The sequence below is a fragment of the Pipistrellus kuhlii genome, unplaced genomic scaffold (assembly GCF_014108245.1).
Source record: "Pipistrellus kuhlii isolate mPipKuh1 unplaced genomic scaffold, mPipKuh1.p scaffold_m20_p_5, whole genome shotgun sequence".
NCBI classification, from domain to species: domain Eukaryota; kingdom Metazoa; phylum Chordata; class Mammalia; order Chiroptera; family Vespertilionidae; genus Pipistrellus; species Pipistrellus kuhlii.
The window spans coordinates 82,213,603-82,229,563 of NW_023425551.1; the positions used below are offsets into that span (position 1 = coordinate 82,213,603).

Consider the following 15,961-nt stretch of genomic DNA (forward strand, 5'->3'; position numbering starts at 1 on the left):
AGCACTCCCTTCATTCTTGCTGCTTCAGTGCCACCTGCGTTCTGGCCATTTCCCATCTCCTTTCCTCTGCGGACAGTTTATGCCCCGCCTCCTCCCAGCCGCCATCACTCACACGTCAACTGCGAGCTCTCATCTCTGATTAGCCATCTCTCAGATCAGAACCCCCTCCTATGAATTCGTCTTAGATCTTTGCATACTGTGCTGCTAAGACCATTTATAATTACAAAACACACAAAACCACCCTGCAGCTACCTGATGTTGCCCCTTTCCTCACTCCCAGCACGCCAACCATGGGGCAGAAAGCTGTCTCATTCGGGACTGGAGGCCAGCTAGTGGGAATTTGGAAAGAGCTTGCACCAAGGCGATCTGGAAAGGCAATCAGTAAGGATGTGAGATCATGGAAATGTCAGCTCAGTTCCCACCTACCATTCCAACATCTTCCCGCTTGCTATCAGTCCCTCTCGTTGCTCAGGGAAACCTCCCTTAGCTATTTGGACACACCCCCTCACCCCCCGAATCTTTGGTCTCGTCCTGGGAGCCCAATGAGGACAGTCCTGAACGGACTTAAGAGAAAGGTTTGCAGGGCGGGACTGGGGTCACACATGGAAGCCAACCAGTAAAACCAGTTTCCATGATTAATAATCGAACCCTATGATAGAGCAAGCTTCTTCTTTTTTTTTTTTTTAGAGCAAGCTTCTTAAAGACAGGGCCCCGTCTTCCATTTACATCCCTACCCCCCAACTTAGTAGAGCTTCTTGGGAAATAAAAAGCAGGCAAGGAAACTCAACAAAAGATGTCAACTGAATAAATACTTTCTATGGAAACACTAGGGGCCCAGTGTACGAGTTCATGCACCTTGAAAGGAACTGTGGGCCTGGAGGCTGCTGTAGGCACAGGGGCGGGTCTCAGCTCCTCCTCCGCAACCGTCTGGCCCCTCCCACTGCCTCTGCTCCCATGCACTGACAGCGCCACCCTTCTCATGCGACAGCAGTGGATGAGAGCCAGCGCCAGTTAAGTGGCAGCTGCTGCTAATGCCCCTCAGGAGGGGGAGGCGGAGAGGCCTGAGGGGCGATTAGGACCACAGCTGTAGCTTGCACCTGCCGGCCAATTGAGGCCAACGCTGGTGCCGGCTGTGGGTGAAAGCGACGGCTCCGATGCTGGCAGCAGGTGCGAGTGCCTGGTGGACCTCGGCATGTGGGAGCAAAGAACTTTCAGTAACCACCAGAGGTTCATCCCGATTGACAGTGACCAGTGCTTTGCCTTGGTCTGGTGCCCCTGCTCACCTGCTCCATTGTCCTGCTGCAGCTGAAGACCACGTTCTGCATGACCCCCCCCCTGGTAGTTAGCACATGTCATAGCGACCGGTTGTTCATTTGTTTGGCAGTTCGGTCTATTTGCATATTAGCCTTTTATTATATAGGATTTAAGGGGAGCAGATGGCATGAGAGGAAGAAATAAAAAGCAGCAGCAGTGGTCAGGACCACAAGAGCTGGGCTGCTCTGGGAAGGATCCCTCCAATCCCAGCCCCCAGTGCCAGCTGGGCAGACCAGCTACTGTAGGAGGCCTTATCCCAACAGTATAGCACTCAGTCTGTCTCCTGTAACCACTACAGTGTCCAAATGGTGGGAGAGAGTAGAGCTGGGGCTTGGACTAACAGAGAAAGTGAATCAAGGACAGACTGGACAGATAGGCTGCTAGTGAGGAAATCCACATGCTATGGAAACTGCCTCATGTGGCAGGGTGGGGGTGAGCCACAGGGCCAGGCCAGGTCCCGTCTCAGCCTTTTCTAGAGGACAAGCCAGGCTCTTCTCACAGCACTTACAGCGTTCCTCAAGTCCGGGTTCAGGAAACTCCGTCTACAGGACCCCAGACTAAGGTGCCTCCAAAGGTACAATGTTAGAAACATACCTAACATTTGATAGTTGACATTTTTTTATTTTTCCAAACTATAATAAAAAGCATCTTGAGTTTATGAACACAAGGCATAGAACTACAGTCTGCATTAAGATTTTGTAACTAGTCTCCTCCCCAAACTAGTCCAACTCAAACATGAAATTCCTTCTGAAATGTCAGCTGACTCCTGGTGACCTGTGAACCACACCCACTGTCCTGTCCACAAAGCTGCTCAGTTCCTGGACTCAGGCCAATGGCTTCTTCCTTGGAGTCAATCCAGCTCATACCTGGGCCCTTTCCTGTTTTATTCTTCCTAGAACTCGGCCTTCTCTTCCAAAGCCTTGCCTTGTCATCAGCCTGAAATCCTAGACAAGAATCTAAATAAACCTGTCACCTCCACGTTTATTTGTAAGACTTTTAAATCCTAGCCCACTAACACAAACCTTGGTAAAGTACCTCGAGTTCTCAAAATCTTTCCTAACACGAGAACTCAAAGGGGGCTAGCTGAGGGTACTCAAAGCACCCCTTAGGCTGGCCAAAAAGCCACTCGGGGGGTCTCCTCCCCATGAAAACCAAGTGAAGGACTTTGAACAACACTACTAAGTAGTTTTCAATCCTGCTGCACATCACTATCTCCTAAGCTTTTGAAATGTGTTGCGCAGGACCCAATTTGCTGAGAATTCATAACCATAGAATACAGAAATTGCATTGTTTTAATAAGCTTAGTTAAAATACGTAAGCAGGGTTGAAAAATCGCTTTTAAAGTCTTCACTACCATCTCCATCTTCTTTCTTCCAGCATACTTATGGGGGAAGCCATTTGCTTTAAATTCCCAATTCAGTTTTTATTACAATATCTAGGTTCTTACATGGCCCATTACATTAAGCTAGAAGTCTTCCTTTTAGTCTGTTAAGTCCCAGATTCCTGAACTATACCAGCCCCTCCCCTTAGAGCAAGACAAGGGGTTAGACTTGTGGAGGTGCTTCCGTGACTGGAATGCTCAGTTGTCATGTTAGTAAACTACGCCAGGCCCTGTCAATCTATAATCGGAAGCCAAGGTAGCAAATTCCCATTCCTCCCACACGGCGCCGCGGAAAACCCGTCTGCTGCAGGAGCCAAAGGGCTTGCTTTGCTCTCCTAACCTGGCAGGAGCCATGAGCCCGAAGGTCACTCTTTCGGACTCACTTTACCATGGGCAGAGGCACTTCCTTTTAGCCTGACAGCAACTGCCTACAGGTTTGTATAAAAACCAAGACACTATCCAACCACAGGATGACTTCTACCTTCTCACCTCAAACACACTTTTCTCAAAATTCTCAAGATAATTTACCATGTTCCTTTTGAAGCACCCCAGAAACAAATGTTAAGATAGTGCAGAACTTGAATAATACTTTCTTTATTTACAAGTTAGAATCAACAGACAAAGACAATCCAGGGGACCAAATGGGGAGATGACAGAAACCCCCAAGGCCCCCAAATGGAGCAGAAGAAAAAAGGGAAAACAGAGTAGAAAAATGTCAACGTAAAAAATGAGCTCCCCCTTCTTCCTTCCCCACGGAGGCCAAAGGGACCACGGCCCCACGAGCCTGAGCCTTACCTAGCTTAAATAAATTAGAACAACCAACCTCACAACAGGGCCGCTACGGCCTCAAGGCAACCCCCATTGGGGTCTTTGCCCACTCCCACCGTCCGGTCCCAATCGTTTTGAATGGGGCCCTATGCCCAAGAGGTCACTTTCAATGGGGCTGGGAACGCAACCTTATTTTGTCCATTATGCTCCTCCTTCGGCAAATGTCCCTGCATCCCTCCCCCCTGCAGAGCCAGCTCTCCTACAGTGGGGGGAGTGGGTGAGATGAGCAAGTGTCACAGCACGGGGGAAGGGGTGGGGGCAGGGTGGTCTAAGGGTCCGGTCCTGCGGAGCCTCCTGCCCCATCTGGCTGGGCCCTTAGCCTGAATCTGAATCACTGGTGTCCGAAGAGGAGGAAGATGAAGAGGAGGAGCTGGAATCTGAGCTGGAGCTGGAAGCGCTGAGGCGTGACACTGCTACTTGCTGAGCAGATGACGACTCTGTTTTCTCACTCGCTGCAGGACAAAGTTAAAGATATGTAAGTCGGGTCTCCGTTTGTGAAGAAGGGACAGTCAAGTTAGCAGAACAGTGAGCTTGCAGTGGTGAACGGGATACTCACCTTTCTTGGGGGGCTTTTTGGTGGAATTGAGCTGCCCACTAACATCTTGTAACCGCTTTTCTAGTTCCCGCTTCTTCTCCAAAGCCAGCTCCTCCTTTGTCTTTCCCACAGGCTTTTTAATGGCTGGAAAAGAGAAGATCAGGCCTAAGACACGGCACCCTCGTGTTGCCAAGAGCCTTCCATCCTGATAGCTGACAGGAGTACACAAAGTATGCACTCCACTATCGCCTTTCTAAACCGTCCTGGGACTCGCACAAAGACAGTGGGCCCGCCCATACTCACTGTAGGGCTTCCGTGGTTTCTTTCTAAGGCAGGATAGGACGTAACGCTCAAGCTCTCGAAGCGTGGATGGCTTGAGAGTTTCAAAATCAATCTCAATCTCTTCCGGGTTTGAGTCACGTAACGAGGGCTCCCTGGCTTGGATTATGTGCACAACTCGGCCCAGCTTCTCCCCAGGTAATTTATTGATGTCCAGGCTCAACTGCCGCTTCTCATCGTAACTCATGGGCCGACTTTCCTCCTCTTCCTCCGAATCATAGCCAGCAGGAAGGGTAGGCGGGGCTGTCTTTGTGGCCTTTTTGGGTAGTCTACAAGCAAAAGAAAATTCTCAATTAGAGAAGCATCCTTTAACCTCTGATCAGGCTCCTACTGTTCAATCCAATAATGTCTCTTTGTTTTGTGTTAGGTTTCGTTTTTTAAGCTTGTGTCCTGGTTTGGGGATTTTTGTGTACGGTTACCATTAGATTTGTAAAAAAACCCGAAGCTGCATATACAGTGGCTTGAGTACATCTGATCTCCTTCCTCCTTTGCCCGTTCAGACCATTACCGCCTTCCCTTTTATGGTTTTGTCACAAATTATGTTTATACTCGCAAAGTTTTTTTTTGGTATCTTACTCTTGTTGGACACCATGCTCTTTAGATTTCCTGCCTAGGATGCAGCTTGGTTTTCCATTAAGGCATATGAGTCAAGTCAGAGGTGGGCTACTGGGACACTGCATTAGGGAATGCCAACCATTTTATTCTGGGCTTTGTGAACTAGATATAGGTATGCTGGCTTGTGTAAGCACATCTTTCTTCCCCAAATCACTATTAACCAACCTTTACCATGGAAAACAAGAAAAAGTATGCATTTACTGGTTTAGAGAAGGGGGTAGTCAAACTATAGCCTGTGCCATTTGTTTTTGTAAATAAAGTTTTATTGGAACATATATTCATGTTCATATCTTTATTGCCTATGGCTACTTTCGCACTGTCAAGAGTTGAATAGCTTTGAGAGACCCTGTGCTCCTCAGAGTCGGTCTGTCACCTGGCCGCTCACAGGAGAAAACATTAAGGAATGAAGGATGCATCCTCCTGTTACAACTCACTTGGTGCCACTTCCTCCAGAAGGTCCAAAGCCAGGGGGACCTAGTGTAGCAACGCTGCCAACCCCACTGCCGCTGGCCTTCTTGGACTTTTTGGACTGAGAGAGGCGGGGTGCCCGAGACACCCTGTCATCTTCATCTACCCCAGCTCGGCCTCGATGCTTCTCTGCCTTGCGTTTCTTCTTTTTCTCTTTTTTCTCTCTCTTCCGCTTGGGCTTGGATATTGGGCCTTGGGACAGGGCAGCCAGTTGTTCATGTACTGCCCGAAGCTAGAAAGGAAAAAAAAAAAAAATCAAGATGTGAAATATACATCAAGTAGAACAATTCGAAGAAAAAAAGGGCAAAGAAAGGCAATAACGTCTTAATGAGCTGAACAGAGAGAAGTACCTGTTCCTGCAGCTCAGCCAGGCGATGAGCCCGTTCCTCCTCGGAGTCAGAGCTCTCACTCTCTTCTTCCTCTTCCTCCTCCTCCTCCTCGGAAGAGCTCTCACTGCTACTCTCCTCACTAGAGGATTCTGAAGATGATTTGGCCAGGCTGGCAGGCAAGGCAGTAGAGATTGGCAGAGGCCCTGGCTCCAGTGGTTCATCTGGCATCTTGGCATAACGGAACTCAAATACGTCCTAGAAAGAGAGGCCGACTCAAAATCAGGCTGGGGATAATGCCCTGACTGCACCCAGCCACCTGGTGACACGGCTCCAATTTACAACTGGAAGGATTAAGAGACCCTCATGTTAAGACTGACCATGCAGATGACAAAATTCTCTCCCCAGACCTAGTCCTTCTCGACTGCAATCTTGACACTCACCTGTAGCTTTCGTGCCATGGCCACAACATCGTGGTCTGGGGGATTGTACTTATAGCAGTTGGAGAACATAAGCCGCACATCAGCAGCAAACTCCTGGGCATCCCGGTAATCCCGATTCTCCATCTTCCGCTGCAGAAGGAGGCAGCATCAGAAGCTGCACAGGCAGGGAGACTCACCTTTCCCTGCCAACCCGACACCGCAAGAGCAGCCCTCTTGAGAGCACAGTGGGGGTGATAAGGACCTGTGCCCTGGGGTTCAAGTTTGAAGTCAAAGGAATTTGGGTGGGTTGAAGAAATATCCATGTTTAGGGGGAAAAAATCCTTCTGAAGTAACAGGGGTCGGTGACCCCTGGCTATCCTTCACCCCGTAACTACCCTAACCCAATACCCCAGTAAGCAGGACTTAAATGTATATAGTGCTCTGAAGACCCACCATACAATTTCAAGCTCCAGAAAATAGGGACTCTTAGCAAGCACTTGACTGATTGCCACGTTACTATTTTGTAAAAGTAAAATCCTAAAAAACACAGATTGCTGTTCCCATAGGAGGTGACTGAGTTTTTATTGATTCCCTGGCTCCGATCACTGCCTGCGTGTCCCATCTGCCCCATGCAGTGGGTACCTTTACAGTGCTGAGGTCCATGGGGTGCTTAATGATGTCATGGTAATCATGCAGGCCAAGAGCAGAAGCATCCACCGGCTTATAGAAAGGCCATGCATAGGCAGCATGCTTCTTCGAGAGTAACTCCTTCAAAATGCCATTGCAATGTTTCAACTGTTCCGACAGCTTTCCTTTCTTGGAGCTCTGGTGTTGTTGCTGAGAGTCCGGCAAGTCTTTGCGTGGGGGCTTGATGGGGCGGCCACTCTCTCTGCGCATAGGGGGAAGCCGTGCTGCCTTTGGCTCAAGACCCCCAGGGGGACTAGCTGGGGAACCAGGAGCCAGGATGGCTGTAGGTGTCGGGGTAGTAGTATCTGCTTTCCGTTTTACCCCCTTTTTCTGCAAAGAAAAACAAGACAGGAGCCTTTTACCTCAGTCCACCTCAATCAAGCTTTCCCTCCCGGTTGTCCGAAAGAAACCCATGGGTGTATACCTTGGCAAGGGGCTGGGCTGGGGGAGCTGCAGAGACAGCAAGGAGCGGGGGTCCGGCGGAGTGCAAGGACTTGAGAAGGGGAGAAGAGATGACTGACGGGTGGGGAATGTTGAGGACAGTGGTAGGTATCTCAGGAGGTGGAGTATACAGGGCTGTGTGAGATACAGAAGAGATAGCAGGCACCTGGTGGGCACTGGTGATACTGCCCTGGAGTGCTAAAAGAGAAAAAGAGGTTAGTTTGATCATCTTCCCCATCTTTTGGTCCCCCATGAGCAAAACTCCGACTCTTCCTACCTGCCAACTTGGCCCCCTTCTTGTGGCTGTTCTTAGGGATAGTCACCACAAGCTCTTGCTCCTCCTGTGGCATCGATGCCACTTTCTGTAGGAAGATCTTTTCCAGCGTTTGTGCCATCAGGACAATATCATCAGTGGGCTACAGAGAACAGACAAAAAGGTTCAAATATTAGCGAAAAATAGATTACTTTCCTCAAAGGAATTCCTAGCTTCAGGCATCATCACCTGTAGATCCTGTAGATTAAGTTTGTCACGAAGAACTAAAAATCACCTACACGGGACACTAATTCTCAATTTCTCTCTCAACCCTGTCCCTCAAATGCAACCAAGAAAGAAAATTCAGAAATAAGGGAAGGAGATCTGACAAGGAAAGCAGATCCTGCTCTTTTCAGATCTCTAGGAATTTCTAACAGGGCCACCACCCCCAACTATGAAGAGTGTCTTCTACTTGACCTTTAACCCTGGATTTCGGAAGCCACATCACGGGGTAGTGGTACCCTAGGGAATCATATTCTCTAGATCCTGACTACTAACTACTATGGTAATGGAATTGTGTAGACAAAACTCCAGCAACGAAAACACCATCTCTCCTGTCTATTAATGAACACACAAGAAAAACTCACCTTGTTGTAGATGTAACAGTTGGTGAACATGGTATTAAAATCCTGCATACACTCTGAAGCAGCCCAATAATAATTGTTTTCAAGTCTCCTCTTAATAGTACCCATGTCCATAGGCTGCTTTATAATTTTGTGGTAATCCTAAAAAAAAAACCCAAAACAAAAAAAAAAAAACCAAAACAAAAAGGTCAGAGCCATCAAAAAATGCACACCCCGTTCTCTTAAGCAAATTACTGATCCTCCAACACACACACATACGCGCATACCCTGTGTCATAGGAGTACAGGGTCCCCTAAACTGCGGCCCCGGTTTAAACTACAGGACAGGAAAAAAAAAAAAAAAAATGAATAGGATTAACACCCAGCAGGAGGCCCCTACTGTCTTTCTCTAACCACCCATACCTCCCACCCACTCGGCAAGGTTTCCCATCCTGTGACATTACCTCTGGGGCTGGCTATCCATGGGCTGCATGAGGGAGAGGAAGAAGCTAAGAATTTTGGCCACCGTGGTCCTCTCCCAACCAGGGGTGGGAATCTGTAAAATGGAGCCAGGGCACAAAAGTTAAGGAAGGACACACGGAGGGCACAAAGATAAATGCCAAGAGAGCAAACTGTTGGATCAATGGCAAAGGACCAAAAATTCAGAAATTTGGTGGCTATCTGCTCAATGGGGGGAGACGGGAAATCCCTAGGGGCCGCAGTAACTATACTAGACAGCCCACCCCCACTCACACACATCCTTGTCCATCCCCACACCTCCCCGCTTCAACTCCTCAACTCACCGGCAGACCCAGTTTGACAGCATCCACAGGCTGCCGAAAGGGCCACGCAAACTGGTGTTTCCACAGAGCCTTCATCACCACCTTGTGCAGGTACTGCAGCTGGTTGGTAACTCGGCCCGGCTTTTTGGGATTGGATACCTCCGGGGGCGGTGGGTTGGCAGGGGTCAGTTGTAAAGCTGGCACTGAAGCCATTGTGGGGCTTTCGAACCCCTCATACAACAGGGAGGGCTTCCGAATCCTTTTCCCAGGCGCTGCAGCTTCTGGGCCCAGCCCCAGTAACCCTGCATTCCCCTCCCCAGGGAGCCTGTGAAAATGGGAAACAAAATTAGATGTGGCAAGCTATAGAAACCAGGGAAGAGTGTCATTTACACTACACGCCCAATAAATCCAGGCTTGGGAACTAGTGAGAGGTAGGCAAGCTTAACTACAACCAGTACCTCAAACATCCTCAGAGATTTTGTTCTCGTCCCCCATCCCCATGTTTTTGTTTCCGTTTTTCTAGCACACGTACTTAGATTCTACCTTCTGGAGTCTGATAGGTTCTATCATCTGGTTTTTAAAAATTACTCAGGAAAAACACACAAACAAATTGTTTCTTTTAGGACATAACTTGAGAACCACAGGCTTATGGGGAAGAGACCTAAGTAAAATGGGTGGAGCCTAGAAACTCAAGCTCCAAGCCTGAGGACCTCATCCACTAGGGGCCTAATGGTTGCCATGGTGGTCGAGCCTGGGGGAAAGCAGGTGAAAAGAGGAAGGGAATGAAAAAGGGAGAATTTCATAAATGCTGATGAGACAGCTAAGAATCCATGAGGGCAGAAGAGATCAGCATCTTTCACATGCTCTGCATAGTTAACTTCAAAGTAGAAAACAGACCCCGGAAATCTAACGGAAAACCATACCAACTTAAAAAAGAAAACTGGACAAGGAACGTTATTTGTCGGACTTCACAGAGGGGAATAATCCATCTGCCAGCCCCCAGAATTTTTGGCAAATCAAGTTTCCTCGCTCCAAGGGCCTCAAAAAATAGAGCTGTCCAGTCAAGGTCACGAGAGGGTTAGACCATCGCCCCCACCTTGCCAAAAAACAAGATTCCAACAGTTCCTACTGAAGCATCAACTCTGGAGACTCAAGGCCAACAGCGGTTCAGCTTTACATTCTCCTTGGTGCTCCTCTGGACCAGGTGTTTCAGGCCCAAGATTAGATCACTACCCTGAGATCTTATTGACACCCGAAGACAGGAGTCCTTAGTTCCACCTCCCACCTTGAATGAAACTCAAGGATATTCAAAACGTCCCCTCCACCGAACAAAACACTCCTCCACACCCCCACACAAAACCGACCCAGTCACTGTAAGACAAGCAGGGGTTTAATGACCTAGCCCAGATACAAAAACCCACAGGCTAAACAATAATCCCTCTACCCCACTCTGGGAATTCCCGTAGCCAGTGCCTGAAGCTGTCACCATGGCAACCCTGTAAGGCACTCGCTGTGGCCGGGAACACCTCAAAAGGACGGAAAAACCGTCGCTAAACACAAGGCCCACTGCCCGCAGCCCCATCAATGTGGTCCTTCCCCATTACATTCCGCCGCCAACCTAGCTGGAACCGACTCGGTTAAGACTGGTCCACCGCCGAGAAAGTGGCAGAGACATTGACAACCTGTCCTCCCTCCATACGCAGCGGCCGGGGCACGACCAGTTCCAAAACCGTCGCTCAAGCCCCTCCGCGCGCCCCGAGTCAACAGTCGCGCCAAGGAAGAGCAACGCGCCCAAGTCAGTTCCGTGTTCCCGATCCCTCACCCCGTGCCGCAGCCCCCCAACGCCCGTCCCGCTCGCGACCACGTACTTGTGGGGAGTTACGTTTTGCAGCATCTTGACCGCGGGGAACCGGCGCTGCACTCAGCCGCGGCAAGTCCGGGTGGCCTCGCTTCCCCTCGCCGCCCGGTCCAGCATAACCCGGCAAGTAGGGGGGGCCGCTGCCCTTGCCTTCCAGGCGACAACCCCCCCACCGGGCAGGTGAGAAAATCTCCTCCGCTGTTTCAACGAAAGCTCCCGGTAGCTTGGCGCGCTCTGCAGGAGGCGGACAGCGAGAAAATGGCGGCGGCCTCAGCAGAGGCAGGCGAGCGAGGGGGGAGACTCTTCCAACCCTAGGAAGGCCCCCGGTCCCAGACACCGTCGTCAATATTGCCCGCTGTTGGTCTGCAAGAATCCCCTCTTCCTGCGGGGACTGTCCGGGCCGGACGAGGTCCCGTTTCAATCTCGATGGAGGCGGATGAACACAGAAAGTGGTTTAAGGAGCCGCCGCCTCCATCTTTGAAATCCTCTTGAGGGCGGAGTAGAGGGGGTGGACAGATTCCGAGGACTGGGCGGGGCCCGAAAAAGGGGAGCTCCGGGGGCTTCTATGGGGTCTGCACTGTCCGCCGGGAACGGTCATAGGCCGAGACGAAGGCCATTTCCAAGCGGATGGATGTGGATTGCAATGGCGGGCCCCGACGACTGGAAAGCTCTGTATCGGTAGGCAGAATCCTCCAGCTCGTTCTAGAGGTTGCTCCACTCCAGCGCGAAATGGCGCCGCCGAGCCCCGCGCCAGCCCTTTATATATAGGCGGGGGGGCGGAGCTTCGCCGCTCATGCGCGCCACCGCGCTCGAGACTTCCCCCACCCCCGGCGCGCGCGCACGCCCGGGAAGCAGTCCAGGCGCAGGGGGAGGAACGCCTCTCCGCGGGAGCATCTTCTATTGGCCCGCCGGAGCGGTTACGTCATAAACCTGATTCCCAGCGCGCCGGTCACCGGGCAGAAGAGTGCCGCATACGCCCTCAGGGAAGCGGCGGTCATGTCGCTGAGCCAATTGGCTGCGCTGAGGGTCGGCGACTCCAGGGGGAAGGACGATGGCGGGGTGCAGCAGCCCCTCCCCACCTCCCTCTCCAACGAAGTCTTCCCAGGCCTCCGGGCCCGGTGCGACCGGCGACTGCCAAGCTCGGGCGGGCCGGGCCATTCGTAGCTCCTCCATAGGCCAGAGCCGCAGGACTGGGGGGGCCGCGGGGGCGTAGCCAACCTCGGCGGCTGGGTGTGGCCGCAGGGCGCCGCCCGCTGATTGTTCTCGACAGGGAGGCCGCGGCAGTGGAGAATCTGAAATGAGGAAGAAGACGCCATCTTAAAGCCACGGCCTGGTGCTCTGGCAAACTGCTAAGGGTCCCCAAAGTAGCGGAGACGGGATCCAAAGTCTCGCATGTCCCACAATAAAAAACAAACACAGGCATATCAGAGTCTTAAAATAGTCCCTGCCCTCCCCCAGGTCAAGCAACATAAAGACAAAGGCAAAAAACGCCCCCACGCTTCTACCAACAAGGTAAAACCTAGAATTCGTTCCAAAAACTTGCACCCCAAGCACATCTCCGATCACTACCCACTCATACTTTATGAATACAAATACCTGCGGGCTCGACCAAATCTCAGCAGCCCCAAAGTGGGGCCAAAATCTGGAAACACACCTATACATGAAACCCACCTCCTCCCCAAACTTCATTCCGACGTCTGGCTCAGAGCGGAAAAAACCAGTCCTGCGAGGGGCGAGTCTCGGAGAACACCTTTCCCGGGCCGAGCGCTCGGACTGCCCCCGCCCAGGGAAAGCCGCACCCCGTCAGGGCCCCTCCGCCGAGCGGGCGGAACGGCCCCATCCCCCACCGGGGTCCGCAGTCCTCCCCACGGAGCGGCGGTCCTTCGGTCAGCGCCAGGGAGGAGGGCGCGCGGAGGCGGCGGCCGCTGCGGCTCAGCAGCCCTCCCCCTCCTCCTCTCCCCTTCCCCCTCCCCCCGGGCCGTCCGCCTCCGAGGAGGGGCAGGAGCCATTTTGGGAGCTCAGTCTCGCCCCCTCCCCCAATCCACGCATTTAAGTCTTCCCACAATCTGGTTGTCTGAATAGGGCTGGGCAACGGATGGACTGAATGAAGAGCACAGCAAGGTCAGGCTCTCTGAAGCCAAGATCTCCTGGGCTCCCCGTCCCCTTACGGGAGAGGAAATCCCGCCCCTCCCGTTTCCCCTTTTCTGGACACCCAAGAAAAAGACTGCATATCAGGAAGGAAATTAATGCAAGCCCACGAGTACATGGGCCCCCTCCCATCGGAAGGGCTCCCGAGGGCCTAGATCCCTGAATTCCAACCCCGTCGCCCGTCCTCGGCAGCAGTTCTGAGCCTTGACCTCGTTACTGCGTCTAAAATGGCCGTCCATCTCCTGTCTTCACCACCTCCCCGGCGGGCAGACCCTGCGGGGGAGTGCGCCCCGGGGAGGAAGACCTGCCGGCCCCCCTTCCGCCGGAGGCCGGGCCTCGGCCCCCAAAGAGCACGCGGGCCGCCGCGGCGGCGGGAGGGCAATGACACAGCAACTTTGCGGAGCCGCCCCCCCGCCCCCGGGGCCCAGCCCCCGTGCTCGCCGCCGGCCTGGCAGGCCTGCGGAGGCGGCCCGGAGAGGAACGTTCAGGCGGGGAAGTGCTGGGGCTTGGAAAGCGAAAGGGCAGCCAGGCATTACTGCGGCTGCATTCCGCAACATCACCGCTCCCCTCCCCCTCAAGCCTCCCTTCCCCCCGTGAGTCACCCCGGAGGCCACAGCTCCTCAGTGATTTGGAAAAGCAGCTCTTCCCTCCTTTCCGCTCCCTCCCCCGCAGCACAGGGAGCGAACTGTTCGGGAGGGGGAGAGGAGGGAGGCGGAAGACGCCACCCTGGAGAAACCTGAGACCTGGGAGCGGTGACATCTCGGCGGTCCCCAGCCTCCCTCCCCCGCTCCGGGCCACGCCGCCGCCCGCCTCCCTGCAGCCACCCTGGGCCTGCTCTCTGCTCCCCACAGGCCCGGGCCTCCGGCCGGGGGTAAGCACATGCTCAGTAAGACCAGCGGCGCACAGCAGTCTGTGCAGGAGGCTCCCCAGGCCGTGCCCACGTGAGCGCAGCCTCGATAAGAGCTCGAAGCGCACACCGGATGGCGCCATGTGACCACGCGAGCGGCGCGCCACACAAAGGCGCAGGGCGCGCTCGGGTCTGCGGGGAGCGGGCCGCCTGGCTCACGCGGACTGGCCTCTAAGCCTTCCCCCACCCCGCCCGCCCAAGGCCTCCGGGCTGTGTACCCCCAGGGGACGAGGGGAATGGGGGCGCACTCCCCTCCGCCCTCCAATACCGTAGGTATGGAGGCATGAGGTTGGCCATTCCCCTCCCCCACCCGAGGTGGCCTCTCCTGCCGGCCCCCCTTCTCACTCCCATTGGCTGTGAAATAGCTGAAGGGCAAACCCACCCTCAGGATGGTGCTCTGAACCCCAAGAATCTCCCTCCCGGACTCCCCAACTCTGGTTAAGCACGTATATGACTGGCAACAACCCCGCTCCAGGGCCCCTTCTTACCTGGATCCTGGAACCTTCCAGGGGGGATCCAGTGTTCCCCTCGGCTTGGAGTGGGGGGAAGATGCAATCCGGGGTGTCACCCCCCACCCCGGAAACTGAAGCTGTGTGGGGGGAGGGGGCGTAGCCCCCCGCCCCTCCCTTCCCGGTCAAGTAGGGGGGTGGGGAGATCATCGGGGCCGCGCGGACACGTCAGCAACGCCCGGATTGGCTGGCCCGAGTCACGTGCCCGCCCCCCTCCCGGGGCCAGCTTCCCGAAGGTTCCGGGGGTCGCACGAGGGGCCTGGGGCAGTGCCCGGCCCAGGCCTACGTCTAGCGTCTCCGCGCGCCCCAACGCCGCCGCTCCTCTAGACCCGGCTTCCCGGCCGCTGTCGCCGGCCTGTCCCCCCCACGCCTCTCCTCACGGGTCCAGCATGGCCGCCGCAGCCGGGAACGTGGCACTGCGCCGGCGCAAGGGGCGCCCGGGCGGGGGAGGGGCAGGCCCGGGGCGCGGGCCGCGGCACAGCGCAGGCGCCCGCGGCGGCGCGGCGGGGCGCGCGGTGGGTGGGGCGGGGGCGGGGGCGGGAGCGGCCGCGCGGCCTCCGGCTCCCCTGCCCCCTCCCCGGCCCTCCCCCGCCCTGCCCCGCCCTGCCCCGCCCTGCCCCGCGCCCCGCGGGCGGCCGCACTCGCTTCCTCTCCCGCGGCTGAGGGTGCAGCTCGGCCGCCCTGAGCGGAGCCCCCGGAAAGGCGCCTCGGAAGTCCTGGGAGGAGAGCGGGCCCCGGTCCCCCCGGGCTGTGGGAGGGGGGCGGGGTTCTTCCCCGCTAGCGGTGTGCTTGGGCCTCGGGACAAGGACACGGTCACCCGTGGTGTCTGCCGCGGGGGCATGAGATGTCTTAGGCAGTTTTGCAGCCTCTCGCTTGCCCTGAACCTAACTAAACTTCTGCGTTTAAAAAAAATATATATACTTTTTTGATTTTTTTACAGAGAGGAAGGGATAAGGACAGAGTCAGAAACACTGATCAGCTGCCTCCCTCACACCCCCTTTGGGGATGTGCCCACCACCAAGGTACCTGCCCTTGACCGGAATGGAACCTGGGACCCTCGAAGGCTCCGTCCACTGAGCCACACCGGTCAGGGCCTAACAAAACTTGGTAATGGAGACCTGCTGGTCCTGGGCTCCCCGCCTTCTGCAGAACTTACCGGCCTTCTGCTCACTTTCACCTTTTTACTCACCTCATGCTGGACCACTGAAATTAAAACGGATAGTTCTTTCTTAAGGCTCTGCCCCCTACTCTTTAAATCTTGAGTCAATCCCATAAAAATACAGAGATTGAGCTGCCACCTAAAGCAGACCTTTTACTCGTTCACAATACTCTCTTCCTTGCCCCTCAGTATGGTTGAATGTTCGCTCTGTAGTCCATACCCCATTCTCCCACCAAGAACAGGCCCTCAGAGAAGGCGCAGCTTTCCCTCGCCGGCTGCACACGTGACTCACCACTGTGCTCGAAGTCCTCTCTTCTGCTGAAGAAAATGCGTTTTCTTTTGACCTGGTTGACCTTATCACTCTGAA

The 15,961-nt window shown here is 54.2% G+C and overlaps 1 protein-coding gene across 7 annotated transcripts; it reads right to left on the minus strand.

The window, feature by feature from the left end:
* Window positions 1-3,273: 3,273 nt before the first annotated feature.
* BRD2 (bromodomain containing 2) lies at window positions 3,274-14,712 on the minus strand. 7 transcript variants are annotated; one of them, XM_045572790.1, is made up of 13 exons: window positions 14,415-14,712; window positions 10,882-12,163; window positions 9,035-9,338; window positions 8,257-8,394; window positions 7,634-7,772; window positions 7,340-7,554; window positions 6,871-7,245; window positions 6,250-6,378; window positions 5,831-6,064; window positions 5,447-5,712; window positions 4,362-4,666; window positions 4,080-4,202; window positions 3,274-3,975 (listed from the first exon to the last, which is right to left on the minus strand). In XM_045572790.1, the coding sequence occupies exons 2-13, from the start codon at window positions 10,905-10,907 to the stop codon at window positions 3,839-3,841; spliced, it is 2,391 nt and encodes a 796-aa protein (XP_045428746.1). In that variant the 5' UTR covers window positions 10,908-12,163; window positions 14,415-14,712; the 3' UTR covers window positions 3,274-3,838. The 7 variants fall into 7 exon arrangements, with proteins under 7 accessions (XP_045428746.1, XP_045428745.1, XP_036270532.1 ...); XM_045572789.1 differs by lacking the exon at window positions 14,415-14,712 and adding an exon at window positions 12,543-12,750; XM_036414639.2 differs by lacking the exon at window positions 14,415-14,712 and having other exon boundaries at window positions 10,882-12,258.
* Window positions 14,713-15,961: the final 1,249 nt, after the last annotated feature.

Bases quoted from the DNA above. Each gene is read 5' to 3' on its own strand.
- BRD2 (XM_045572790.1), bottom strand. From the start codon at position 10,907: ATGCTGCAAAACGTAACTCCCCACAA. The intron at 7,246-7,339 runs GTATACACCCAT...TTTTCTTTGCAG, and splicing joins CAGCCCAGCCCCTTGCCAAG to AAAAAGGGGGTAAAACGGAA. The intron at 3,976-4,079 runs GTGAGTATCCCG...TTTGTCCTGCAG, and splicing joins CAAAAAGCCCCCCAAGAAAG to CGAGTGAGAAAACAGAGTCG.